The sequence below is a fragment of the Rhinolophus ferrumequinum genome, chromosome 11 (assembly GCF_004115265.2).
Source record: "Rhinolophus ferrumequinum isolate MPI-CBG mRhiFer1 chromosome 11, mRhiFer1_v1.p, whole genome shotgun sequence".
NCBI classification, from domain to species: domain Eukaryota; kingdom Metazoa; phylum Chordata; class Mammalia; order Chiroptera; family Rhinolophidae; genus Rhinolophus; species Rhinolophus ferrumequinum.
Genome location: NC_046294.1, coordinates 16030073 through 16057947, shown reverse-complemented (window position 1 = coordinate 16057947; position 27875 = coordinate 16030073). Strand labels below are relative to the sequence as shown.

The following is a 27875-nucleotide window of genomic DNA, read 5'->3' as shown; positions in this document are numbered from 1 at the left end:
GCGTACAGAGGACAGGGCCTAGGAGGCGGGCCCAGAAGCGGACTTCATCTTCAGCGTGCCTGGGGGCGGGGCTGGCGGGATCGATTGAGAGGGCACAGTGGGGCGGGGCAAGGGGCGGGGCAATGGGCGGGGCCCCACCCTCAGCAGGTCCCAGGGCGGGGCAGCCCGCGTTAGAGTAGGGAGGCCGTGGTGGGCGGAGCCTGGCAGGACTAGGAGCAAGGCTACGTTCCAGCATCGCCCGGGGGCGGGGCTGGCGGACCAGAGTCTGGAAGCCAGGGGGCGTGTCAGGGGCGTTTCCTCAAGCGGGGGCGGGGCCTGGCTAAGGCCGTTGCTTTCCCTGAGGGCCGCTGGGGGGGCACTGTCGAGTGACTGAGCCCAGAGCTGCGCAGTCGGACTCAGACTGAGGCGCGAGCAGGCGAAGCCAGGCTTGCAGCACCGAGCAAAAAGCAGAGCCAGCAGGTGAGAAGGGACGGGGGGGGGGGGGGGGGGGGGGGAGGCTGGCTGGACAACCAGTAGCAAAGTTAGTTTTCGCCCCCACTTCCAAAGCGCGCTTGGCTAGCTTTCTCGGAACAAGTGGCAGGTCGGGCCACGAAGTCAGCTGGTGGGTGGGTTGGAAGGAGCCTAAGTTCTCGGGCTCCGCCATGCACCAGCTGTGTGACCCGGGGCCCGTCCCCCCACCCGGCTTTGGACCTCTCGGGTTCCAGTAAAAGGAGGAGGTAGAACCACGTGAACTCCCGTTTGCCCGTGGAGTTGCCCTTTCTCACTAAAACCCCGGAAGGTGAGGGCTGGCAGGTGAGAACGACTGCAGTTCAGCCACAGGCATTCAGATCGCGCTGCCCAGGCTGCAGTTTCTCTGCCTGCGGAGTGGCACTGAGCAAAGCAAAGTTTCTGTGAGCATGAAGCGAATTGCTTTAAAGGTCATGCTACTTATTCAGATGGGGCTTGAACCCACAAGCCCAGGGGGAGTGGAGCCCAAGTCAGGAAGGTTTCAGTCTCCCTTTCCCCCCAACTCTGAGAGCCCCATATGACTTCAGGCCAGAAACTCAACGGGGCTTTTGTCCCCCTCCAAGGGCTTTTCCAGGTGACTTGGCCTGGGAGGCCTGGGGTGGAAAGCAGGGGACAAGTTCTTATCTGGGTGAGTAGGGAAGAGAAGTGAAAACCCCGCAAAACTTTGGGCCTAGAGTGAAGCCCAGGGCCTGGGGCTCTTGCTGCATACCCAGGCTTAGTTCCTGGGTCTGGAGGCTTCTGTACTTGGTGGTAGCGGGTGCTCTGTGCCAGGGCCATGGTAGCTGGGCAGCCTAGTTCAGTGGTCATGAGCTTGGGCTTTGGGCCCAAACTGACTTGGATTCCTCTCCTTTTCCAAGCTTCAGTTTCCCCATCTGTAAAATGGGGATAATAACAGTACCCAATGGCAATAGTGAGGACTTAATGGAATAATGGGTATACAGTACTTAGCAAGGCGCCAGGCGTCCAGCGAGGCCTCACCACAAGACAGCTGCTCTGATCTGGATGGGCAGGTGGTGGGCTGGCTTCCTGCCTGGGAATGAGCCTGTTTTTGGAGGGTCAGAGGCTGGCTGCATCCCCTCCTGACCTGTGAGAGCCAGAAATTGCCATTTGCCTCCAGCATCACTTTGTCCATTGCAGGGTGGGGTTCAGAGTGTCATCTGGACCAAAGAGTGGCTGAGTTTTCTGTAATATTGCTTGAGGTTGACAGCTGTCCAATTAAATAAACCCCAAAATGTTTACTGAGCACCTACATTTATTAGACGGTGCTCAGGGATACAGAGGTGAACCATCCAGAGCTGGGCTCTGCCCTCATTTTGAGTAGCTGACAGTGAGGGCTTCCCATCCCCTCCATGCCCCTGCTGGAGAGGATAAGTCACACCCAGGGTTCTGGGCTAAATGAGATTTCATGGGTCTGTACTGCTCTGGTGGCTTGAATCCAGCCCTTCTATTGCACACTTGGCTTGGGCTGAAGCTGAGGGGCAGTGTGGGCACCTGTTATCTGTTTGATCAGGGTGGGACACTGAAGGAGAATGGAATGCTGCGTGCCGGCTTCCTGCATCTCCTGGGGAGACGAGCCCTGCACTTGAGAACCAGCTGGAAAGTACTATGGGACAGAGTCTGACTGAAGGCTGCATTATGTGGAGGAGAGAGAGTGTGTGTGTGTGTTTGTGTGCTTAGAAGCGGTGCTTAGAAGAAGTGAGACACTGGAGTTGGTGAGACCTGAGCAGAACTTTTTGTCTGGGCTCCCAAGTCCTGGTTGAGTTTGGATCAACTTGGGGCCAGACTCCCCTCTTTAAGCATTTGAATGGCAGAAGATTAGAGTTTGGTGCGGGAGGGAGAGGGTCAGTAGGTGGTGCCTGTTGGGGGAGAAGATGTTGATTTCAAACGGTGCTTAGTGAGCATCTGCTGGAAAATCCTCTCCACCACCCTCCATCCCACGTGATAAATGATGAACGATGACACATTGATCCCATCTTTAGTTGTTTACTGTCTGGGAAGGAACTAAGACAACGGTACCAGTGACTCTGATAGGACTTAATGAAGACAAGATGAAAGGGTTCTTCAGGAAATCTTCATGGAGGAGGTAGAATTTTGGGTGAGCTGTTAGGATTGAGAGGCTTTCGGCAGCCACAAGAAAGACAGAGGGAAATATCTACGCAAAAGCAAGGAGGTCAGAGTATTCAGGGAATTTTTAAGAAACTGCCTGGTTTCTCAGTCTGGCTGAAGAGTTGGGATTGTGCAGGGATGTGAAGGGGAAATGGTAGGTTGGATCAACCCGGGGAGGGCCTTGAATGCCAAGGTGAGATGCTTGGATTGGATCTGATTTGCAGAAAGTGAGAGCCACTGAAGGTTTCTGAGTAGGGGCGTGACACACTCAGAGTGGCACTTCAGGAAAGGCAGTCTGCCAAGCGTGCTGGAGTGGGTGACCAAGTGGTCAAGGGGTAATGAACCGAAGTTGGTGGTGACAGGGAAGGAGAGCGTTGGAGATATCTGCAACTGGGGGATAGAAAAGGCACCATCAGGGAAGTGGGAGGGGACCCAGAGCGTGGGAGAGGAGAGAGTGTCCTAGTGTATGCCCTGTGTTTCTTTCTGTTCCCCACACAGCCTAGACCATGGTGCATAGCAGGGGATCAAGAAGGTGCTGGATTGGGTGGGTGGGGAGGGTGGTGAGTGCTAACGACTGATAGAGAGGGAGCCGCCCAAGTTGTCCCTGTGTTTGCCCATGATGGTGAAGCACCTGGGCCAAATGGCAGAGCTTGAGCTGGTCAGTGGTAGGTTTGGGAGCAGGGTGGGTGGGAAGTGCCTGTGGCTTTCCCCCTCGTACCCCTACCCAGGGAGGACCAAGGTGAGAGGTTAGACAGTGGGGGTACAAATTTCCCCTGTACAGGGGTGGGGTGGGGGCGTGGATTTTGGTTCCCCAGGGCTCCTCTGAAGTTTCTGCCAGTGGGACAGTCCCCCCTCGTTTGAGGCCTCACACTTTTAAGCCTGTGCATGGAAGCTTCTCCTCCCTATTACCCCCAACCCCTACCTCCCACCACCCTGAGGCCCAACTCCTGTTCCCCCCTAAGGACCAGACAGCCCTCTCCTGGCACAGGGATGAGCCAGGCCAAGCCCTGAGCATTCCTTTCAATTTGGAGCATCTGGGGCCAGCTGGCACCCCCTGGTTTTGGCTTGGCCTTTACCCCTTGCTCCAAGCTGTTATACCCACTTCCTCCACCCCATGGGAAACTCAGAGGGGGAGGTTATGATTTAATCAAGGACATCAAACCATCAGGAGTTGGTTCTGGGAGAGGCAGGAGGGAGGCAAGAGCTGGGCCTCTCTGTGGAACAGGGCAGGGCCAGGAGTGGTGGTCGGGGGCTGGTCTCATCTCATCGGAAACTGCCCTGCCTACCACTTTCCCCTCTCTAAGCCAGATCTGAGGTGCCAGGAGGGAAGCCCAGAGGTTAAAAATATTGGTGTGGTACATGTACGTGTTGCTTCACCCTGATGCTGCCTCTGAGGAGTAGGCCAACCACAGGCCCAGTTGGTATCTGGTGGATGGCTAGTTTCTGACTCACCCCTGGGGTTCCCCCTACACGGTGGGTTTCCTGTCAGCAGCTGATTCACTCTGTGCTGACATGGAGAAGCAGCTGAGGGGAGGGAAGGGGCCTGTATTCTGGTTGTTGAAGTTTCAGCTCCTCTGTTTACAGGCTCTTTGACCTGGGCTTCCCTTCCCTGCTTTGCTAATGGACTATTCTTTACTTGGCTCTCAAGGGGTTCTGTGACCCGGGATGTGTCATGTGTACATTAGGGCAAATGGGAGCGCACGCCCACGTGCATGCATGTGTGTAGCATGCACACACACATACACAATACAGGCTCTCAGAACAGAGTGGAAGTGGGTGACTCCTCTCAAATATGTAACAATCTTCCCACCTCCTCACCCTTGCTTACTCCCCACCGGAAGCACCTTCGCCTATCTCCTACCTGTCTGCAGAATAGGGACATGGTATACAGCATGGTGGTGAAGAGCTGGACTTGGAGCCGGAATCTTGGTTCTGCCCATTCCTAGCTGTGTGACCCTTTCTGAACCTCAGTTTCTGAATCTGAATATTGGGGATAATAATGGTAGCTACCTTGTGGGGGAATGTGAGATAAGACCAAACAGTGCATGTGAAGCTTGGCAATTTTATACCCAGCACACAGTGAGTGCTCCATAAATGAGAGCTATTCTTTTCTGCCTCTGACCCGTCTTTGAAAGCTTGTACCAGGCTGCTTCGTAGGCCTCCAGGAACATTCCCCAGAGCATCTACCTTCTGCATGGGCCCTCTCCAACGTACGTGTGTGTGCATGCCACAAGACGCTAGTCATTTCCGGCTGTGTGATGCTCCTCAGCTCTTCCTGGGGGTAGTTGGGCCTCCCCAACGTGACGCTAAGTTTCCTGAGGGGGGAGGTACGTTAAGTGTGAATGTCAATGGCAGACTTTCTCCATACCCCCGCCTTTCCCTTCCCCTCTCTCCTCTGTGCTTGTCTACACGGAGTACTTTCTTCCTCTTTGCTGCTGTTTTGTGGCCTATGGAGTGTCTCTGTGAACCGTCCCAGTCAGGGGCTGCCCTGTCCATCTTTGTCTCCTTGACTCCTGGCTCAAGGCCTGGCACACAGCAGGTACTCAGGAAGTGGTGGTTGAATGAATAAGTAAGTGATTCTCCTCAGGGCAGCCCAGCAGGACCCCTCTTGGTGCCAGATCGTTGGTGACTCTTTGGTAAATGTGGAGCCAGGAAGCAGGGTCTGGATGCCCCTGCCTTGTCCTTTAGGCTGGCTCCTGGAATTTGGGTCCAGGAGGTCTGCTGGCCTGGAATTGATTCAGTTGGGGCTTTGGCTCTGGCTTTCCTTGTGAGAACAGTCCAACTTCCTCCAACCCTGCCTGGTGAGGGGTCACTCTGGTCCTTGGTGAACCCTGACGCAGCCAGAAAAGGCACTTTCAAGTCAGCAGTTATTCATGGCAGGTGCTACTGCTCTGTGAGGGCGTGGGCTCAGGGCTGGGGGAACGGGAAGGGGCCCTCCAGAAGGCCCACTCCTGATATTATCACTCCAGACGACCACGTGGGAAGTTCTGGGAAGCCCCTCCACTACCCGCCTCGGGCTGCTTTCCCTGCAGGAGGGGCTTCTGCCCCTTCTTTGGGCCCCTCCCCTGACTTTCCCTGATGTATTCAGGGGTGATGTTGGATGGAAATTGTTGAGAATTCTGGACCGAGGTTCATAGAACCGATGCAGAGAAATGGATAAAGTGCTGGCTGGGCATTAGGAAGCCTGGCTTCAAAGTCTGTCTCTGTTGCAAAGTTGCAGAGTGACCTTTTCTAGGGAGGTGACCCTCTAGATGGGTTTTCTTACTCTTCAGGCCGCAAGTGGTCCAGAACCCTGCCTGGGGTCCAGCGGGGCCCCCACTCTTCCGCAGGAGAGTGGGGAAGGAACCATAGGCAATATCGTGGACTCTGAACCAAACTGCCTGAGAATGATTCCCACCTCTGCTACTTTACTGCTGGGTGTGACCTCAGGCAAGTGTCTTCACATTTCTGTGCATTAGTTTCAGCAGCTAAAATGGAAATGATAATAGTACATAACTCACGGAGTTGTTTGGGAATGGTATGAATGAGTGTATGTGAAGTGTGCCTGGCACTGAGTACGTGCTGTACGTGTATGAGCTGTTTTTGGGGGGGTTGCTATTGTTTTTAGGAAGCAGGATTTAAGTCTCTGGGGGCAGGAAAGCTTGGTGAATAGCTTTGTCTGATCAGGAGACCTGGATTCTGATCCTAGTTCATCCTTTACTTTCCATGGGACTTCGGGCAAGTTACAACCCTTCTTGGGCTGCAAAAATATAATTATCCTGCATTTGCTGCACTTGGCATTTGTAAACGAGGCACGGTGTCACAGTGGGCAGTTGCAGGGTTTTATTCACTGAAAGGACTTCCGGGTGCCTGGCCCATTCTCCTGCTTTGAGACAGCCCCTGTAGGCAGGTCCCAGTGCTGTCACAGAGACACTTCAGGCACAGAATGGCAGCGCTGCCCCACCCCCGACAACTGTACTCAACAAGGCCAGAAAGTAGATGAATCCATTTAAATATACACATACCAGCGGGATTATATAGATCAGATTACAGACCTTTATTTTTTTCACTTTCCTCTACTTTCTGAATCTCCTGTAGTGAGGCCGTATTATTTTTATGCTTAAGAAAGGACACACTTATACCATAAAGCTACCAAAAATCTTACTATACATAAACAAAAATGTATTCTATGAACTTGGGATCGCATTGAGTTTTTTGTTGTTAATAAAGTGTTGTGTGTGTGTGTGTGTGTGTTTTCCAAAAGGGGGTGGGGTGTTGGTTTCAAGTGAATGGCAGTTTGTCAAGCCTCAAAAGACTGCGGGAATGTGTATGGAGGGAGAGGCTATGTCCACCGCCTCGGAGACAAGAGTCTGATAGGGATGGGCGTGTCACCCCGCTTCCCTTGTGGTGCACCCTGAGTGCCGCCTGATGTTTACAAAGCTTTTCAACAAGCTTTTCAACCGTCTGTGACACCAACGGGCTTAATTTCCTCAGGCTGACAATAAGGAAAAGAAGACCTAATTCAGGGGCGTGCTGTGACGGTTGAACGAGCGTCACACATACTGAGGTTTTAGAGGGAAACCCTTTCTCCTGAATTTTGAACTAAGTGGAAAGAAAGCAGTTGACAAAGATGGAGCTCCAAACTTCGGCGGCAGTACTGAGCCGGCAGGCCAGAGAACGTGGCTTTCGGTGCGGGGCCCAGAGGGCTTGCTAACCGTCTGCCCTGGCACTGGCACTGTTACCTGTGCTGCCACAAGCGGCTTTTGACAGGGGCCAGCGACCCCGCAGAAGCAGGTGGTAGCAGCAGAGAGCAGCCCTGATGGAATACTCCCAGCAGGCAGTTGGCTCTCCTGAGGCGGGGCCCCACTGAGCGTGCCCACTGTTTGGTCCGGCGTGAAGGGAGCGTGAAGGGGCGGAGCGAGGCCAAAGGTGTTCCTCCGGTAGAGGGCCCTCATCATGGAAACAAGTGGAGAGGGGAATATGTGTTCCCACCCATAAATGTAGGGCGCTTTAAATGATTCCTGGTGTGCAGTAAACACTCAATAAATGTTAATTTGTCGTTGCTGATAGTGATAACAACGAGTACTTCTATTACGATGGTTGAAAAAGTACTCTTCCACTCACTGTCTTAGGGATGGAATATCAGAATGTTGTTGCAATGGGGGCTGATGAGACATCCTCCCCTACAGAGGAAATGGAAACTCAGTGGGAGTGGGAGGAGTGATATGTATGAGGTCCTGTGGCACGTGAGTGAGTGGTGAGGCCTTAGGTCACTGTTGGTCATGTAGACAACTGACCTCCTTGACTTCTGGCATAGATGTAACTGCAACAGGGATGATGTATCATCTAATCTGGCACGAGGCAGTTAGAGGTTCTCCAAAATCCTCGCGGAGTCCCTTTCTCTTTGCCCCACACCCTGTCCTGGCAGGATCCAGCGGCAGGTTTCGTTTTGCCAAGAGACTGTACAGCATTGTGTCATGCCTCCCAAACTTTGTGCACATCGGGAAACGCTGGGAGGCAGGCGGTAAGCTGCATGGAGGGGACCACTGGGGTTATCCTTACAGCTTGGGCTTCTTCCGGCTTCTTAGGCCTTGATGTTGGCCAGACCTGGGTATGGGCCAGCTCTTCCTCCCACTATCTGCTCAGCTTTGGGCAAGTTTCTCCACCTCTCAGAGCCATGGTTTCCTTACCCGTGAAATGGAGAATGTAATGGTACTTCTCTAATGGGCTTGCATGGGGATTAAATGAGATAATGGGTGTAGGTAAAATGCTTAGTAGTGGGCCCAGTTCAGAACAAACCCTTTGTACAAGCTAGCGGGTGATAATGATGAACAAAGGCTGCTCCTACTACTCCTTTGGGGAAATGACAAAAAGTCCTCCTGCCCAAAGACTAAGGTCCTTGATCTGGAGTGAAAGAGATCGCCAGGACTGTTTGGAGCTCTCTGGAGGTCAGAAGGGTCTTAGGCCTCTGTAGGCTTAGTCCTTGATTAGACTGTATGAGCCTAACCTTGACCTGAATGCTCTTGGCTTAGAGTTGAGGGCCAACTTGGGTGCTTGTGACTAGAGGAGCGTGGTCTTGTGAGCAGCTCTTGTGAGCAGTCCATTGAGTCAGCCTACCTACCCAGTCTGATCCCATGGACAACATCCAGACTTGCTTACATACCTCAAGGCTTGGAGAACTCACTACCTTTCCTTTCTGGACAGATCTAACTCTGAAATATGGTACAGAATTTGAGCAAACACTTCTTCCCTTAGCTTCCACTCATTGATCCTGATCATGCTTGATGGGGCCACATTGAATGGGGATACTCCCTAAAGGGGCCAAGTCTCCTTTTTATGCAGGGCCGCCCCAGGCCAGTGATTCTAATATAGGAAAGAGCTGTTTCTGTCAATTTTTTAAAAAACTTCATCTCTGTCTGAACCAAGTGAGCACTTTAAAAATAACTTTCTAGTTATCGAAGAAACAGTTTTTGTCGAAAAATTTGGAGGGTAAAGAACAGATGCAAAGGAGGACATTAGCACTCAGAGATAAGTAGTGTGAACAGTTTTTTGTACACACATACACACACACACACGATTGGGATCATATCATCGTATGAACCACTTCCTGTGCTGCCGCTTTTCAGTTAACATTGTAAGGGAGGATTTTTCCACGTTATTCAAGATTCTTCCACAGCGTGGTTCCTTGCTCCTTAGCATCATGCCACATGGATCTACTGTGACCTAGTTAAGCATTCCCCTGCTGTTGCACATTTAGGCCGTTTTGAATTTTTCATTAGTATCCACATTGCTACAGTGACTACCTCGTCCAGACGTATGCTCAGCTCTGTGCTCAACTTTCCACAGAGTGAATTGCTAGAAGTGGCTTTCCAGTCAGGTGGTTTTTAAATGCAAGGTCTGAGAACCACCTTCTCAGGCAAAAGCCCCCTCCCTGACACTCGCCAGAATGCACCCCCACACTTAGCGTCAGCCCCCCTGGAGGAAGGGACAGTCAGTACCCCTCAGTGCTAGTTTGAAGACCCACAGAAGCAAGAAGGCAGGCTCTTTGAGGTGTGTTAGGTTTGTGTGTGTGTGAAAGAGACGGAAAGATATGGGGGAGCTTTTCCTCTTCAACTGTAGTCTGACTTTTAACCCTCCTTTCTGGGAGCCAGTGGTGTCATTAACTAATTATGGGATCTCGTTACTATTTAATGACCTCTCTCCATGGTGACTCCTTCCTCCCCAGCAGCCTTATGGGAGCCAGGGAGTGGGAAGAGGAGTCTGTGGGAGGAAGTTTCTCTGAAGTAAAATATGGGTCATGAGGTGGTGTAGTACTTCCCGAACTCTGACATGTGTCAGTTTCCTGGAGGGTTTGCTAAAGCACGGATCGTACCCCGAGAGTTTCGGATTCTGTTGGTCTGGGGTGCAGCTGGAGAATGTACATTGCTACCATGTTCCCAGGAGATCTTGCTGCTGGTCCGGGGACCACACTTTGCGAACCGATGGAGTATGGAATGGGGTTGGGGGGGAGGGTGGTGAGTTTCAGCTTCTGGTGCTGCTGACAGTAGGAACCTTGTCACGTTTGAGAAAGGCTCGTGTGAGACCCGAACTCACCTTCCCCAGCCCCCACCTCATTACCCCTTCTTTAGTATGTGCTATGTATAAATTTATGTGCAGAAGGATAAGATGATTATCACCATCCCTATTTTACAGAAAGGAAAACTGAGGCTCTGACAGGTCTCCTGAAAGTTGACAGAAGCACTGACACAGGAACTCTGGCCTTGTCACCTCTCTCTGCCGTCCCCTTACTCTGGGCTTCCCCCATGCAGGAGTAGAGGTTCCTTCCTTGAACACAGTTCCTGCCCCAGGGGACCCTGAGTGACAGAGCTGGGAAGGCAGGTTTCCCCACACCATCTCTGAGCCAAGGTCTGGCTCTACTTTTACCCCCCAGTAGCCATTTAGTAACGTGATCTTCTTCCAAGATCTAGTGTCCTCCAGCCAGTTTATGTTCCCAGTTATTGTTGTGGGCAGGTTTTCCGGGAGGTCGGAAACTTTCTCCTGCAGCCTGGGAGTTGCCTGGCAGGCACAGCAGAGGGAGAGGAGAGAACCTCATCTGTTGAGCATCTAATGTGAGCTAGACCCTACCTGGGCACTTTGCAGCCGTGACATCAGGTCATCCTCCCACCAGGTGCCCCAGATAGAGGTTACCATTAGCCTCCATGTACAGATGAGGATACTCAGGGTCCCAGGGCTGAAACTACTTGCCCAAGGTCACAGCTGAAAGTCACAGAGCTGGGCTTTCAATCCCAAACTCCAAGGCTGGGTCCCCTTGTCTGGAGTGGCAATAGGTCTGGACTGAAGGAGCTGGCATATGGGGGAAGCAGCTGTGCTCCACCCACCACCCATGCAAAGAGGGTCAGCTTGAGGAGCAGGGCTCCCCTGGGATTTGGGGTGCTGCCCTGGGAGGGCCCAGGCCAAGCCATCAGGATACCCAGTTCAGATCGAGCTCTGCTGCCACCTGGCTGTGTGACCTTGGGCAAATCACTCCCCTTCTTGAGGTGTCTGAGTCCTCATTTCTTATAATAATACCTTATGCTCTATAGCTTTTAGCAGTGGATGTTTTCTCACATAATTAGTCCTGCAAGCTTTCCAGAACCTTGTGAACTAGGCAGGGAGAATATTATTTTTGAGCCCATTTTACAGATAATGAGAGAGGCTGTGAGTGAGATGCCCAGGATCGTCCAGCTGAGGAGGTGCTGGAGCCAGGACTTGAACCTGTGTTGTCTTTGCTCCGTACCCTGAGTCTGCTCCCTCACTCCGCCCTGCCTCCTAAGTAAGGAAGGAGAACTCTGCGCTCCTCTGTATTCTCAGCCTCAGCGTTAGGGATTCCAGGGCTCTTAGTTGGGCTGAGGGGGTCTTGGGTGCAAGGCACCCAGATTTCCAGGAAAGGCTGGCTTGAGATTCTTGCTCTGGGCCAGGAACCAGGAAGACAGGGTGGTCCAGGCTGTTTCTGTTCCTGGCTGCTGCCCAGGCCTGGACTTTTGAGAACCTGGGTTGTGGGGGGAAGAGGGGTCTAGCCCAGCTCTCTCTTCCCACCTCAGTCCCTGGCTTCCCTTGGGAACTGTGCCTGCCCTCCAAATGTACAGTACAGAATTTTCCAGACTCTCAGACCTCAGTGCCCACGCCCTGTGGTTCGGCCTGAATGCCCTCACCTCCTCTCCTGTCTCCTGACCTGCTTAGGCTTCCTCATTCTTCCAAGCCCAGCTCCAGCCACCTTCTTTCCTCGGGAAAGCCTTGGTGCTCTGGCCAAGCCAACTCAGTTGTCTCAGGTCTGTCCAGTGGATGAACTGGCTCACACAGTTAATTAACTCCCCAACGAGGCCGCGAGAGCAAGGGCTGTGGCTGCTGTGGGTCCCAGAGCCCCCTGGGGTCAGCCAGGTTGGCAGGGTTCAGGGCGCTAGGTCTCGTGGGCTGGGGAGAACTGACCACTTCAGGGTCAGCCTCAGACCTGTCATTCACACCGTGCAACCTGGAGGAAGTTACTTATCTTCTGTGACCACTGGCTTTGTTCTCCTGAAAATCGGAAAGCTGCTTTCTTCACTGACCCCCTGTGAGGCTTGCATGAGATAAAGTGTGCAAAACACCTACCATTGATGTCTGGTGGATGCCAGGCGCTCAGGGAATGCTGAGCCCTTCCCTTCCCTGCAATCAGCTCAGGCTTCATTCTGCCTCCACCCACCCAGCCCCCGGGAGTGGGGTGTCTGGTTGGGCCTTGGTCTAAGACCCGAACTCTATCTGCTCTAGCAAGGGGTGTTCTAGGCAGATAATGGGGGAAGGATTGGGCCGAGGGACAAACTCAGCTCCTAGCAACCTATGCCAGTTCTGAGCTGTGACCTTGGGCATAGTATTTGATTGGTGCAAAAGTAACTGCAGTTTACCAGGTTAGAAAATAATTGCAAAAACTGCAGTTACTTTTGCACCAACCTACTGCCTTCCTGAGCCCAGTTTCCAGATCTGTGGAAGGGGATCCATATATCTCCTGTGTTCTCAGGATCACATAGGGCTTCCTGGTAGCACGGATGAGGGGGCATGGGAATCCAGATGACCTGAATCCCGGAGAGACCCCTCCCAGGGGCCTGGAGTCCAGCCAGTAGTGGTTCATTTACATATCCGTTTTCCTACTGCAAAGCAAAAGTCGCCTTTCCCTCTGGACACCCGGAGGCTCACTCGGCTGTTGTGCTCTTGGTTCTGGGCCTGGCGTGCTGGGCCCCCCTCAGGGAAGCAGCCTCTCTCTGAACGTCTTGATTCTGTGCAGGCCTGAGGCCCTGCCTGACTTTCTGAGACCCACGTGATGCTCCCACTGGCCCTCCCACTGAGAACTCTTGAAACCCCAGGCCTGGGCCCTGGAACCCCGTGCCAGACTCCTTCCTAGGGCACCAAGCACATTTCCTTTCCATTTCTGTCTGTGTGTCTGTCTGTACGCTCCCCCTCCTCCCAACTCCCTGGAGCCGGAACCTCTCACGGTGATAATAATCACCACACTTCCCTTTATTGTGCCAGAGCATTTTCGTTTCTCAGACCTCACACCTCCCGGTAAGGTAAGAATGAACTGTTGTTGTCCCAGAGAGGGAAGGGGACTTGTGAAGGCCCACAGCTGGGACTTACCACCTCTCCACCCACCCCCATTCCCCGACTCAGTGCTGCTCACCTTCTTGGCAAAATGTTGCCCTCCAGGGGGCAGGCCCCTTGAATCCGGAGTGGGAAGTGGATTGAGAGGAGGTGAGGGTGGCAGAGACCTAGGTCTCCGAGGTGGAGGGCCCTAGATTTTCACCCTGCCTTAGGGGCTGGCACAGGGATCATTCCCATTGCACAGATAGGGAAGTTGAGATTTAGGGAAGGGGAGTGATGGATGACAGGGTCGAGCCAGCTGGGCATAGTCCCTTTCTTCTTTCCTCCCCAGGGCCCTGAGGGCTCCAGTTGGGGGGATTCCATGGGGCTGTTTGTGAGCTGGGTGCTCATTTTGGCTTAGTTGCTGCTGGCTGAGGTAAGTCCCTCTCCCTGCTTCAGCTCCCTTAAGGGCCTGTGAGTGACTCCAGCAGCCCCTTTGGTGGTAAAGACCCCTTCTCAGGAATGGGGCGGAGCGGGGCGTTCAGTCCCAGGCATTGCAGTATCTGGGGGAGGCCTAGGCTGAGAAGAAAGGGCTGGGCCGTTGTGGATGGCTGGTGGGGGGAGGATGGTGTAGGTAAGAACCAGAGGGCTCTGGACCCTCAAATAGACCTACAGAAGAGGGGGAGGGTGCGCATTTGGGGTGGTCTGGGCTGGCTCCCAGGGTGGGATCCCACCTGGCTCAGCAGGGCTGCATTCCTGGGCAGGTTTTGCCTCAGGCTCCCCTGGGGGCTTTCCATGGAGACCAGAGAGGACTCTGGATTCACAAGAGTCTCCCTTCACCTGGAATCTGTCTTTCTGTCCCTCTCTCCCTGACATTCTTGGTCTCTCCTTCCTTATCTCTTTGTGTCTTCCTCTCTTACTCTGCTTTCCCCATCCTCCCCTATTTTTCTTTTGACCTCCCACCAGTGCCCCCACCCCCCACCCATCCATCTCCCTTTGAAGCTAGAGCGTCTCAGGAGGGTCTAGCAGGTGCTGCGGTCCAAGGCCACCTGGCTGAGACCAGGCTAAAGGGGCTGGAGCTGCCCAGGCCTGGCTCCTCAGCAATCCCAGAGGACCTGAGAGGTCCAGACCTCTCTCTCCCTGGGCAAGGCACCCCGACAGGCTGTGCTGGTCTCCTGTTACCCTTTTCCTACCCCATCTGTCAGGTGTCTTGGTTAAATGGCCACTGCCTTGCTTCCAAATAGAAGTTTGGGCTCTACATGCCCCATGGATGGTGCAACCCTTTATCCTAGCCTCAGAAGGTCTGGAACCCTGCCGTTGACTGTGGAAATGGATTGTTTGGGGCCACTCCTCCCTGGCACTGGGTGCCTGCCACGGAGAGGGCTGGCTAGGCTGCAGCCAGGCCCTGTGTGCTGCGTGAGGTGGCCCTGGACACTCTGGATGTTCAGAGGCTCTCAGGATATGAAAGGGAGAGACTTGAGAGATGGTCTCAGAAACAGGAAGAGACAAGGCAGAGGGGAAGGCTCAGGGGAAGCCACTGACAGAGACAGAAACACATACAGAAGGGAAGAGAGAGGTGGGGGAAGAACCGAAGGACAGAGGGGGAAGCCCCCAGAGAGCCCTGTCCTCTCCTCACCTGGGTCTCAGCCAGGAAAACTAACCCCCAGCCTCCTTCAAGCTCTTGGAGTTTAGAGTCACCCCATCTTCTCTGTGTTTTCCTCCAAGAATCCATGACAGAGAGAGTCCCTGTACCTGTGTGTGTAGCACTTTGTCTTGACTGTGTCTCACGGACCCCCCCCCCCACCCCTCTCCATCAAATACCCCTGAAGCCAAAGTGCCTCTCAGGCCGAGGGAGGTGTTGATAACGACAGCCTTGGGAGGTAGGAAGTATTAGCCCATTTTACAGATGAGGGAACTGAGGTCAGACAAGTTTAATGACAATTAGGGGTGGACAGAGCTGGGATTCGAACCCACAACCATCTGAAGTCTGCTCTAATTAGGACTGTCAGTGTTCTGTGAGGGTCTGTGCAGGAGAATGTTCTAGGAAGATTGCTTGGAGGAAAGTGGCATCTCAAGAGCCCCATCTCTTCCTTCCTGAGCCCAGTGCCTGGGGAGGGTATGTTGTGACTGAAAAGCCTGCCTGCTGCCATGTGGGGTCCCTGATTAGCATCCCCCTCCTTCTTCCTAATCATCTTGCTAAGGGCCCACACCCCGCACCCAGCCTCCATTTCTTAGGACCCCCAGCTCTGGCCCAGATGTTAACCCTTTGTTATCCATCTGCCCCAAGCGGTCCAGGCTCTCGGGTGGGTGTGCAAGCTGGTCCCTGCTACCTGGTGCAGCCACAGAATGTCTGCAGTTGGTTGGGTTCAGAGGTCGGGCTGTGAAATACAATTAAAGTAGGCTGGGCCTTGGTAAGGTTATTTTAGTTATGTATCATTTATAACTTTGTTTCTGCAAGCGGCATAGCATGACAGTAAAGCACAGGCGCTCTGTTGGGGTTCAAATCCCAGCTCCATAAACTGTAACCTTGGGTCTTGGACCTTGAGTCTCAGTGTCTTCAACTATAAAATGGGGTTAAAAGCAGTGCTTGCCTCAGAGGGTCATTACAAGGATAAACTGAACATCACGAAGGACTGAGCACAATCTCTGGCAAGTAGTAACTGTAAAAATGTCAGCTTTGTTATTAAATACTGGAAACTATGTTCTAAAGAGCCCATCTTGTCCCTTAAAAGGAAAGCTGGAGGCTGGAACCAGCACGGTGCTTTATGACTATTTTGGCGTATAACTGCTCATTTTCGTGTCTTTGTTCCTTCAGTTTAGGCACCCTGGGGGCAGCGGTGGGTTTCATGCATCCATGTCCTGCATCCAAGTCGGAGCCCACTTGAAGTGGGGATTCAGTGAACGGCAATGGGCAGTGGCTCAGGAAAGAAACTCTGAGGAGACGATAGCCACTCGGGAGGCCCCTGGAAGGGCAGCGCCTCACGCCCTCTGTGGTAGGATGCAGTATTACAACATGCCGAGGACCTTGGGCTCCAAAGTCAGAGGGTCTGGAGAGCAAAGCTTAGCTGGGCCACTGTCCCCCATATGTCCAGGACAAATGCCACCACCTTCCTAAGCCCCAGAGGTCCCGCTTATAAAACGGGAATGACGAAGCCATGCTCTCCACCCGGCAGGTAGTGTGGGGCTAAATGTGATAATGTGGGTGAAACCACTCCCGTGGGGGTGCTTCTGGATATATATATATATTCATTTCATTCATCAGTCCTCCCTCCGTTCAACTTCCGTTTTCAAGTCCTTGGGTGATGGTAACCTTTCCTGGGCAGTTTGTAGGAACCTGTGTGTGTCCCATGTCTCAAGCGTCAGCCTTTATGCATACCCTCCTCCTGCCATGTGGAAAAGGGACTCTTTGCCTAACACGACGTCGTCCCAGTGTTCAATCTCTGTCATCCTCACATTCTGGAATTTGGCAAGCTGATTCCGCCATCTTCCTGGACAAGCCTTGATATCCCCTTTTTACACATGAGGCTCAGAGCGGGTTGGCAACTTGTCAAAGGTCATACAGCTCTACAAAATGGGATTAGAATGAGGTCTCTCTCAATTCAAAGTCCGTGCTCTGATGTGGTTTATTATTCTGCCTCCTGCCATGGGGCTGGGGAGGGTCCTCGGAAGGTGGCTGACTCGAGAACCTACCTGGGAATCTGACTCCTCTTGTTAGGGCCCCTGGAATCTGAGACTTCTGGGCAGCCTCTCATCTTCCTAAAGATGCCTCCAACCGGGGCTTCCCAACCGATGTGCCCAAATGGATTCCCAATGTGTTGAGGTATCTCAGCCCTTGGGGACAGAATCCTGCGCCAGTCGCTTCAGACCAGGTGCAATCCTGTCTCTCCACCCCAGTGTGCTAAATAAATATGTATACTTCTGTATGTATCATGATGTGAAACAGGTTGGGGAGCACTAGTGCTCTAACCAATCCCCTCCCTGCCCCTACCATACATACCAAACAGACACTTTCCCCAAAAGGGTGGGGACTCATGGGCCTCTCTGGGCCACAGTCTCTCAATCTGAGAAATGGGGACTGAAGTAGGTTATGTCAAAGGCCTTTCTGGCACAGTGAATCTGAGTGTGTGAGCCTTAGTACCCAGTGTTGGGAGGGAGTGGGGTCGGCATGGAGTCCAAGCAGCCTGCCAAGAGAACCAAAAACAGTTGAGAAAGGGAGCCATGGAAAAGGAGAGGCCTGAGGCTATGGCTCCACCTCAACTTGAATCTTTGGCTGCAGGGGATCCAGGTGGGAAGCCTGAAAGGTTCCAGGTGTTTGCTGTTCCCCATGGTGCATCCTCCATCAGAGTAGCCCCCTTCTTCTTGCTGAAGGCCCTCTAGTCTCATTGCTTGGGTTTCAGAACAAAACCTATTGGGAAGGGCCACATCTATCAGCCTCATCAACCACACTGAAGGAATACCCTGGCCAAATTTGGCAGGGCTGATCATTTCCTTCTTGACAAGAAACCAAGAATCAGGCCTCAGAGCTGGGGCAGGATGGGGACCAGGCAGACAAACAGAGGTGTGGCGGGGTGGGCAGGCTCCACCATTCACCTCGTTCCCTTAGGCAACAGGTGAGAAGGAAGGAGTTCTGGTCTCAAGTCAGACCTGAATTTTAATCAGGGCTTAGCCACTCACTTGTGTGGCCTTAGGCAAGCCACTGAACCTCTAAGTCTCAATTTCTTCATCTGTTAAATGGGGAATAATAATATCTCAGGGGTGCGGTGTCAGAGAGATTAAATGAGGGAGAATGTGAATGGCATGATACAAACTATAAAGTGCTGTCCCTCCTCTGCCACAGTCTGGCCAGGGGTGGCTGCTGTCTGCATTCCTCTGGTACCTCTGGCCCCACTCTCCAGGGTGTAGAGTCCTTAGGAGAATGGGAGCCTGTCACGCCAGCTCATGGAATTCCATGGCAGGAGCTGGTTCTCATTGGGCCTTGGGTTCCTCACGTGTAAGACAAAAAGGACTTGGGCCTCTGAATCTCTTGATTCCTGGGAGGGTCATATCTGGATGCGTTTGTTTCTTCCATGGTTGCAGTGGTGGTGGGATTTGCTCACTTGTATTGTGAGCGCTGACAGTCCCCCAGACCTCTTTATGTACCTTATGTCGGTCCTCCCACAATCCTGTGAGACAGGCCCGGCAAGCTAGTGTCCCCGTGTTAAGAGATGAGATGCTGGACTCAGGTGCAATAACTCCCTTGCTCAAGGTCACAGCACAGCTAGCAGGAAGCAGAGCTGGGACTCAAACCAAGGTCTTGGCGGAAACTTAAGATCCCAATCACGCCTCATGATTTTCCTGTTGCCCAGAGTGACAGCTTTTTACTTTTGCTTTTTTCTTTCCTGTTTTAATAACAACAACAAAAGAAGACCAGAGGATGAAAAATAAGATAGTAAGGGGGTCAGCAAGCCAGCCCCTGGAGTCAGCCGGGGTTTCAGGAAACCCATCACCTGTCACACATGAAAACAAACACAGCCGCCTGTGCCCAGCCCCTTTTTGTGGGCAAACCTGGCAAAGGCCAGAGGACTGGAGGGGCGGGTGGCCAAGAACTGGCTTGCAGGTGGAGCGCCTGTGGACGGGCGGGCTTCCAGAGCAGAGCAGCCAGGCCAGGCTCTCTCAAGCTCCCACGGGATCAGTTGTCCAACTCACCAGACTGGCTGGACCTCCAGACCTCAGGCAGGCCCCTGGGCACGACCCAGAGGCTGAGACGTAGGCCCCGCCCAGGTGGAGGGCAGAGGCCCCCCTTTCTTTGGCAGCTCAGCCCAGCCCTGTTTACCTTAACGCCTACTCCCTTGCCCCAGAGCAGCAGTGGTCACCCTCTGGCACAGAGACCTCCAGACGAGGCCCCATCTGGAGGCTGGATCAGTCCTCCAGGGGGCTGCAGGCTGTGGGTCAGGAAACCAACAACCTCAGGATAGTCACCATTATCATAATTGGTAGCATTTATTTAACATTCACTGGGTGCCAGGCACTTTATAGATACTAACTCCTGTAAGCCTCACCATAACCCATTATTAAGTCCATTTTATGGGTGGGAAAGCTGAGAAACAGGGGTGAAGTGATTGTCCGAGACCACACAGCCCGTCAGATGTGTGTGGCATATTTGGCATTTCAAGCAGGGAGAGTAGGAGTGGGTCAGGGTGCCAGCACGGACTAATGTCCTACTATGTGCTAGCCTGATTGCAGGTCACCGTCACACCAGGGTGGGGTGCGAGGGTTTAGTGTCCCCATTCACTGATAAGGAGGCGCTCTGCGGTGTCTCCCAAGGTAACATGGCTGATATATGGCAGATCCAGATCCAGGGCGGGGTACCCAGGGTCACCGGGTGACTCTGAGTTCAGCTCTAACACCTCTCTATGCCAAAAGCCTGGTGAGCTGGGTCAGGGCAGCAGGTGGAGAGAGAACTCTGGGCTCAGAATCCTCACATCCTCCACTGTGTACTCAGCCCCGATCTTCCTGTGTGACCTGAAGGCTCTTGCTTTCTCTGGCTCCAATGAAAAAAATGCATTGATCCCAAAGGTCTTCTCCTGCACAGTGGACATTCCTGGTGCCTCCAGGAAGTCAAGGATGGAGCAGAGGTGCCAGGAGCTTCGTGTGTGAGATTCTCCCTGGCTAGGCCCTGCGTCCCACTCTGAGCAGAGGGACTGAGCCATGCTGGGTGTCACACATTAGAGTCCCCAGGAGAGCTTTAAAAAACCCTGGTGCCTGGGCTGTACCTCAGGACCAATTAAATCAGCCTCTGGGAGGGACCCGGGCACCAACAAGTTTTAGAGTTCCTGGCGTAGTTCCAGGGTGCATCCATGATTGGGAACCACTACCGTAAACAAACGGGAGATGGGGAGAGTAAGAACCTCTGGGCTTTCTGGGGTTAATGGCCCCTGACCTGACGACCTGATGACTGTATGTGCCTGCCCAGCTGTGTGCGTCTTTCTTGGGAGATGGTTCACAACTTCCATCGGCTTTTCTGACCCAAAGGAGATTGAAATCCAATCTTGGGGGGAAGCAACCCCCTCCCCGCAAGGCAGCAATGTCATTTCTAAGGACATGAAACCTCCAGCTGCAGGATCAAAGTCGGTTTGTCTTGTCTTCTTTAAGAAACTTTTCTAGACTCCCCCCTTTCCTGTCCTGCTTTCTGCAAATGCATATCGAGTACTTGCTACACACTAGGCACTGTTCTTGCCTCTGGGATACAGGGTGAATGAGACAGACGCAGCCCCTCCCCTTAAGGATCCTTATTCTAATGGGGGCTCCAGACACACTAGTGAACCAATAAGATCACTGCAGTGAATGGGGCACGTGACAGGCCCAGGTATCAAGCTTCTGCTCCTTGAGAGTCACTGGGATTCTGATGAGTTGGTGGGCAGGGACGGGGCCCTGGGCCTTGGCATATTTTGATTCACATGTGCAGCTGCAGGTGAGGCCCGCTGTGTAGACCAGGTGTTCAGGGAAGGCCTCTGGGAGGAGGGAACTCCCTACAGGAGGGAAGGAGCCAGCCTGGGCTTTGGGAGAGAAGTGCTTTTGGAAGAACCACAGGTCAAAGGTGCTGATGGGGGAAAGGGCCTGCTACCGTGTACCTGGACAACAGGAAAGAGTGGCCTTTGTGGCCTGAGGAATGGATGTGTATGGGAAGGAGGGAGGTGCTGGACAGAGGAGGGGCCGGGCCAACCAGGCACGGCCCTTCCGGCCACATGAGAGCGTTAATTCTATGGCGAGCATGTCAGTTACATCACCATTGCAGGGTTGCAGGCAGGGGGGTGACAAGGTCCAGTTTGCATATTTCAAAGCCCTTCCTGAGGTGTGGATAATGGATTGGCGAGTAGGGAGGGAGAGTGGAACCTGTGACCAGCCAACGAGCTGTCCTGGCCCGGGCGGGAGGTGAGGCGTGGGGCTGGGGGAGGTGCTGGATTGGGCTGTGGGATGACGGGGATGAGGACGAGGGAGCCTCCGCCGAGGCTCCTAGGCGTCCAGTCGGAGCGAGCTGGTGGGTTGAAGGACCATCTGCTCCCCTCCTCTGAATCCGCAGCACTTAGACTCCTGGAGTGCCAGCCCCCAAGGACCTCGAGCCTGTGGTCTGGCATTTCCTAACATGTGTTCCACGTGGTGTTGAGGGCTAGTAAGTGAAAAACGGTTGTAAGTCAGCAGTGTTTACAGCTTAATGTACAGTGACTCAGGGAGGAGCATCGGTGCTCCGCAAACGGTGACAGCCACATTTTCTGTTAACAGCACATCTCCTAGGACTCTGAGGAACCGCTCGGGAAAACGCCGCTGTGGTCCTGTCATTTGACAGGTGAGGAGGTGGGGGTGGGGGGCAGTCACCGGTGCTGGGTCTCCTACTGAGTGTCCCACCAGATCAGGTGTGATGCGGCTGCATCCCTCGGGTTCCCCAAGGCTGTGTGGGGGCATCCAGGTTCTAGGGTCAGGCTGGCAGGCTCCTCCCCCATGCTCAGCTGAGGGACAAACCAAACCTCCTACTCTATGGGTACAAACTCACAGGGGGCCAACACAGAGAAGGGGTTCTCTTGAAGACACCAGCTCGTCTCCAGTCCCACTTCCTGTGCCCAGGGGCTCTGGGGGAGGTGAGGGCGCCTTGGCAGTGGGTCTTGGGTGAGCCGGCTCAGGGTGCTCACCCTACACAACCCTGTCCCCACCTCTTGGGCAAGGACAAAAGAGGTCTGAAAATAGTCTCAGCTGAACTAGGGGCAGTGGCTCTCAGACGCCTTCAGGTGGCTGAGCACTTAAAAGTCCTGGTATTCTATGGGGACGGGACGTTCCTCCCCCTCCCCTTCACCTCTCCATTCCTCTATCCCTCCGTCCCTCCCTCCCTCCATCCCTCTATCCACCTGTCTTCCAGTCGGCGACATTTTCTGGGAGCCTACTTTGTTCTCATAAATAATACAGTGTCTTTCTGCTCAAGGTATCACAATCCATAGGGGAGCTGGACAAGTGAGCAGAAAATTACTGTACGGAGCATCAGGAGTTGTAACAGGAACCTCCATTTATTGAAAGCCTACTTCGTGCCAGACACTTTACCCACATTATGTAATTTAATCTCTGGGTAAATCTGCCGAATAGATTTTATTTTCCTCTTTTCACAGATGAGTCGGGTGAGGCTCAGAGAGGTTAAGTCATTTTTCCAAGGTCACACAGCTAGGAGGTGATAGAATTACATTCAAATGCAGGCAGTGTGATGCCAGAGCCTGTTCCGGGTCCTGCTCCAGCATCCACTGCTAGTGGAAGGAAGCAGAGAGGGAGAGTGTTGGCTAGGAGAGGGTGGCGTGGTGGTGGTGACCAGGCTGGCTAGAGTAGGAGGTTTCCTGGATGAGGCGGATGTCTGAGGTGAGTATCGAAGGATGCGTAGGAGTTAGTAAAACATTAGTATAATAATTTCACTGTACAGACTGATTCGGCACAAAATTATATATTTGGTCCATTTAAATTATAGTTGCTTGGGAATGGTCACTTTACCTGCTGTAAAGTACAACAGAAAAGCAGCACCTTCTTCCTACCGCTCACACAGCTAGTGACGGTTAATTAGTGACTTCCAGAATTTTCCAAATAAGAGGCGCTTGTTTTGTGGCTGTCAGGACATCTTCGTAGGACATCATAGGCAGACCCCCCAGTGTTTACCGAAAGTGTATGCAAGGAAGCATAACACTGGGAGATGTTCTCTATGTTTAATTTCATCCGCAAATGAAACGTTCACCCTCACCGCTTCTGGAAGTACTTGATGAAGATGCTGGCCCCAGTTCCCGCTCATTGAGCCCTGACGGTGCCAGGTACTAACCTCACTATGTCTGTAACAGGGGGTTCAGTTGGGAGCCCCTCTCTACCCGTGAGGAGAATGAGGCCCCGTAAGTCCCTTCTCTGTGGCCACGCACTGGCAGAGCTAGGACTTGGAACCTTGTCTGGGGCCCCTGCGTCACCACCATTTGATCGCCAACGCCAAGGGCCGGCAAACTTTTACCGTGAGGGGCGGGGCAGTAAATGTTTTAGGCTTTATGGGCCAAACGGCCTCTGGTGCAACGGCCGCTCTCATCCGTTCCCGTTCCATAGCATCTGTGGACAAGACAAAAACCAGTGGGCGTGGGCCAGCACAACTTTATTTATGGATGTTGAAATTTGAATTTCATGCATTACAAACTATTCTTCTTTTAATTTTTTCCAACTATTTAAACATGTAAAATCTGTTCTTAGCTCGTAAGCCGTACAAAAAAGTAGGTGGTGGGTTGGATTTGATCCACAGGTCCACTGGCCACACCCTGCCCTGCCCCGGACCTTATTCCTATCGAAAGGTTGAAGACACTGAGGCTCAGACCCCTCAGGATGGGTGGATGGAGCTAGAAAGTAACCCCGAGCCCTCTGATGCCAACTTTGGGGTCTCCTTGGGGCTTGGTGGTGGTAGGGGTGAGGAGCTGTCTAAAGTTGACGCCACACCCCGTCGTGGGGCAACCTGCGAGTGCTCCCAGCCTGAGCCGACTCCCTGCCCTTCTTGGAACTGCCCGTCTTCTGCTGAGTGTGGAGAAGGCTGTTCATGCCTTGCTCCCTGTGGCTATGAGGGGGAACTGTCTGCACATTTCTGAGGGCAGAGAGATTTCGTGTCCTGGATCTTGGCCCACATGCCCTGGAGCTGTCCACCCCAGGCTCTGGCTCTCAGCACCTTCTACCTCAGGTGATTCCCACATAGCCTCTGGGTCTGCCCCGATTGGCCAAGCTGCCGACCAGTCACGGGGCTGCCTGGCTCCTGTTCTATCATCTGAACCCACCCAGCTGCTTCCGGGAGAGGATGGGGTGGCCTAAGGAGCTAGGCGTCCTGGGCTCTGTCCTTGCCAGTCCATGTACTGTTGACCCTGGACATATTCCTTCACTTCTCTGTGCCTTTGTTTGCTCATGGATGCTAAAGGGCTTTGCCCAGTGTCCGGTACAGTTTACGTGAGTGACCAATAGGCCAGTGAGGTAGCCTGGGGTCTGGAGTATCGACATGCTAGCCCAGCAGCCTCTGTGTCCTTCTTGCCCACCCAGCCAGGGCTCTTTTTAGCAGTCACCTCGGACCTCACCACCTGCTTGGATAACGGATTCCCAGCCATCTCCAGATCCATTTATACAGTGGCAGCCACTCCCCAAAGGCAGCAATTCACAGTAGAAAGATCTCAGGCTCTCAAGCTACCACTGCTGAAGGAGCTGTGTGTGACTTGGGCAAATTACTGCACCTTCCTGATCCTGCCCTCCCCCTGCCCGGGATAAGAATACCTTCCAGGCAGGTTGTGAGGATTAAAGGGGGTGACTGAGGCCGATGGCTGCCTAGAAGAGGTGCTGTTCACAGGAGACCCCTCCTTCTTCTTCGGCAGGCCAGGTACTCACAGCTTGTCTAAAAGCTGCCCCACTCCAAACAACCCCAACCCGCAAGGCTGTCCTGGAGACCTGGCCTGAACAGAGGAAATGGGAGCAGGAAAGTGGACAAACTCCCTTCCCGGACTCTCTAGAACCATGCAACAGTGTTGGCCTGCTGCAGTTGCCAAAGTGCTGTTTCCCCACTTCTCCAGTTTCACAAGAACCCACTGGCATAGCCGTTTATGCCTCTGGGCTGCTCAGTCACTAGGAGGTAGTTACTGAACTTCTTCTGGTGAAGGGATGACTTATCTATAGGCTGTGTCAGCGGAACCTGCGGCAACCTCAGGGCGTCCCATGTCATTTACTGGATGGAAATCCAGCCAGGCAGGTAGGTCCCTGCTAGGAAAGAAAAGCATGCCTCCCTCCGTGAGAATATCTTACCTCTCTTGCTGTTTATTGCACACGTTTACGAAGTGCCTGTGGTCTGTCAGGCACTGTGCTGGGAGGGAAGACAGGAAAACAGTAGCTTTCCTGGATGTGGACCAGCCCCCGGCAGGCCTTACTCAGATCTCTAGATCTCCTGACGTGGGGAGGGGTGTTTTCTCCCCTCTGGCCCCAGGCAGAGTCACTGAGGACAGACTTCTACGGTCCCTGAGTCACTGCTGTCTCTGCATTTCTCAGAACAAGACCTTGGGCCCTGGTAGCCTGGAAGAGCCGTTCAGTCTAGTCTCCCCATGTAGCACTTGAACCCCCTCCCCGTAAGTCCTTATTCAGACTTTACTTCCATGCCACTGTGACAGAAGCTCACGACCACCCAGGTAGCCTTTTTCGTCTTTGGACAGCTTTGCTTCACATTGTACCCAAATCTGACCCACAGAAAGGCAGCTAGAAAAACCCCTTTCTCTAACAGAGATATCAGAAAACTGAACTGGACCCCTTAAGAGGTGGTGAGTCCTCCCCTGGAGCTCCCCCTCCCCTGTTACTGTAGGTGTGTAAAGTTGAAGCTGAGCTCCCGCTCGGCAAGGATGATGGAAGATTGTTATGTCCAGAGAAGGTGAGGGAGCTCCGTGTGGACGGGGAAGAGTCCCATGACTTAGGACTGCCTTTCACCCTGCAAGGAGGAGAAAGGGGTGAAAGCCACGCCGGGGGCCTCAGGTCCTCTGATCTCTCTGCGCTGTGGCCTCCTCTACTTCCTCCCCCTCCGTAGGGCAGTGGGAACATGTCTGGGTCTGGTGTCTGCCCCCCCAGCCGGGCTGTGCCCATGCAGCTGTCCCTGGCCATGTGTCCTGGCCCCGGCTGCCTGGTGCTGGTTCCCTTCACCCCACAGGGCCTGAGGCCCGGCTGCTGTCATTCCTGGGTTGTCTGGCCTCAGAGAGGGTGCAAGGGCAGCCATCTTCCAGCTTCCCCCCTTCGCTGAGTCCTTCCCTGGCCTGGGGTCCTTCCGTGTAGAGGGATACATCATGCTCAAACATGGTTTGCGTTGTTTCAGAAGCATGAGTTCTGTCATCCAGAGTGACTGTGAAAAACTGGAAGCAATCTGTGTGTTCGATCTGGAGTACTGATGAAATGCTTTGTGGTGTATCTTTATCTGGGATTCTAACCTGAGGACCTTTGGGATTCCTGAATGGTCTTTATGGGGTCTATGAACCCCCAGAAATTATTTGCAAAATGCTACCTATACATGAGTTTTCTGAGAGAGTCTGTGACATCCCCCCCAAAAAAAATGTTAATAAATACTGATCAATACCATGGAATCCTATGCAATGTGTAAAACTGTGTTGTAGAGAATAGTTTAACCACATAGAGATAGTATATTGTAGAATGGAAAAAGCAGGCAACAAATCACAGTATGAACCAAGTTTTGTTTAACACAGATGTTAAACAACCATTTGTTATACACACAGATGTTGGAAGTATAGTTACTAAAATGACGACCGTTTTTATATCTGGGGTGAGATAAAAATTTCTGTTGAATTTGTGTTTTTCTATATTTGTTGGATGTTCCACAATGCTTATTTGTTCCCTTTGCAATAACAAGGCGGAGAGAGCGCTAGGTCCATTTTTCTGAGAAGTCAACCCTCCTCTCCTTGCAGCAACCCCCACAGCCACAGACCCGGAGGCCCGGAGGGGATCTGAAGATGTGTGGAAAAAGCCACATGTCCCACCTCTGGGTCTCCAGCAATCACTCACTAACTTCCCAGCCTCCCGGCTTCTCCCAGTGGCCGTCTGGGCACGTTTCAGACCCTGAGGTTCTCCTAATTTCCCTCCAGGCTTGGTCCCGGTGAAGTGGCTGACCCAGAGCCTAAGCATCAAGCAGCTGAGAGTTCCTAGCCATGGGGCTTTGGGCCAATCAGTTTATCCTCTCTGGGCCTCAGGGTGCCATAAAACAGGACTTTATGTTAGTACCTACCTAGCTCCTGGGGTTGTTGTAAGGGCAAGTTGGGAGTATTTGGGGCCAGCAGATGGTGGTTGCCCGTCTGCCCGTCCGCATTGGTTCTCCCCTCCCTGGCCCCGCCTTGTCCCACCAGCACTGACCTGCCTGTTCTCCTTCTCCCAAGGGAGCTCCAGGACCAGCAGGATGGGATCAGCCTGTATCAAAGTCACCAAATACTTTCTCTTCCTCTTCAACTTGCTCTTCTTTGTAAGTATGACCAGCGCCTCCCGACTGCCTCCCACAGAGACACTTCTGGGGGCATCCCAGCCTGAGACCCTCCCGAGATGCTAGGCCTGGTGGTAGGGTGTGGTTGGAGGGCGGAGGGTGGCGAGGAGAGTCCTGGCATTCCCAGCTGGCTCCGCGGAGCATGTGCTCCAAGCTCCCAGAAGGTGGGCAAGAGGAGGCTGGGCTCTGGGCCAGAGTGGAGACATAGTCCCCCTTCCTCAGACCCAGCCTGGCAGGCCTCCCCGGGCCCCTGAGCCAGGGGGACGCCCAGCTGTAAGCTCCAGGCACATCTGGAGCTGGTTTTCCTGCGGCCCTGATTTTCCTCTCTGGCCTGGCACTGACTGATTCCTGCTGCCTTGGAATTGCCAGGATGATTGTGTGTGTGTGTATGAGTACCTGTGTAGACGTGTGAGGAAGTGTGTGTGTGTGAGAATGTGCGTGTGCGTGCATGTGTGAGAGCGCCTGTGGGTGTGCGAGGGGCTGGGGTTCAGAGCGGCCTCCGTCGCCCACAGTGCTGCTGGAGGCTCCGGCCTCGCCACGTCGGTTCACCCCGTGCTGTTAGAAAACCAGGTTGTACAATGAGATGTTTATTATGATCCAATTTTATTTTTAAAATTGTGCATAAACATAAATATTTTTGAGAGGAGAAAGAAATACCTCTAAATGTGAACGT

At 53.2% G+C, this 27875-nt stretch overlaps 1 protein-coding gene across 3 annotated transcripts in view; it reads left to right on the top strand.

Moving 5' to 3' along the window:
• Positions 1–333: 333 nt before the first annotated feature.
• Positions 334–27875, top strand: part of CD82 (CD82 molecule) — a 50639-nt gene continuing 23097 nt past the window's right edge. The window contains exons 1-3 of one of the 3 annotated variants that reach the window (XM_033121117.1): positions 334–459; positions 21439–21502; positions 27102–27184. In XM_033121117.1, coding sequence (XP_032977008.1) covers positions 27122–27184 — 63 coding nt within the window. In that variant the 5' untranslated portion in view covers positions 334–459; positions 21439–21502; positions 27102–27121. Of the gene's footprint in view, positions 460–21438; positions 21503–24795; positions 24932–27101; positions 27185–27875 lie in introns of those variants that run through there. The other 2 variants (XM_033121118.1, XM_033121116.1) reach the window with 2 other exon arrangements.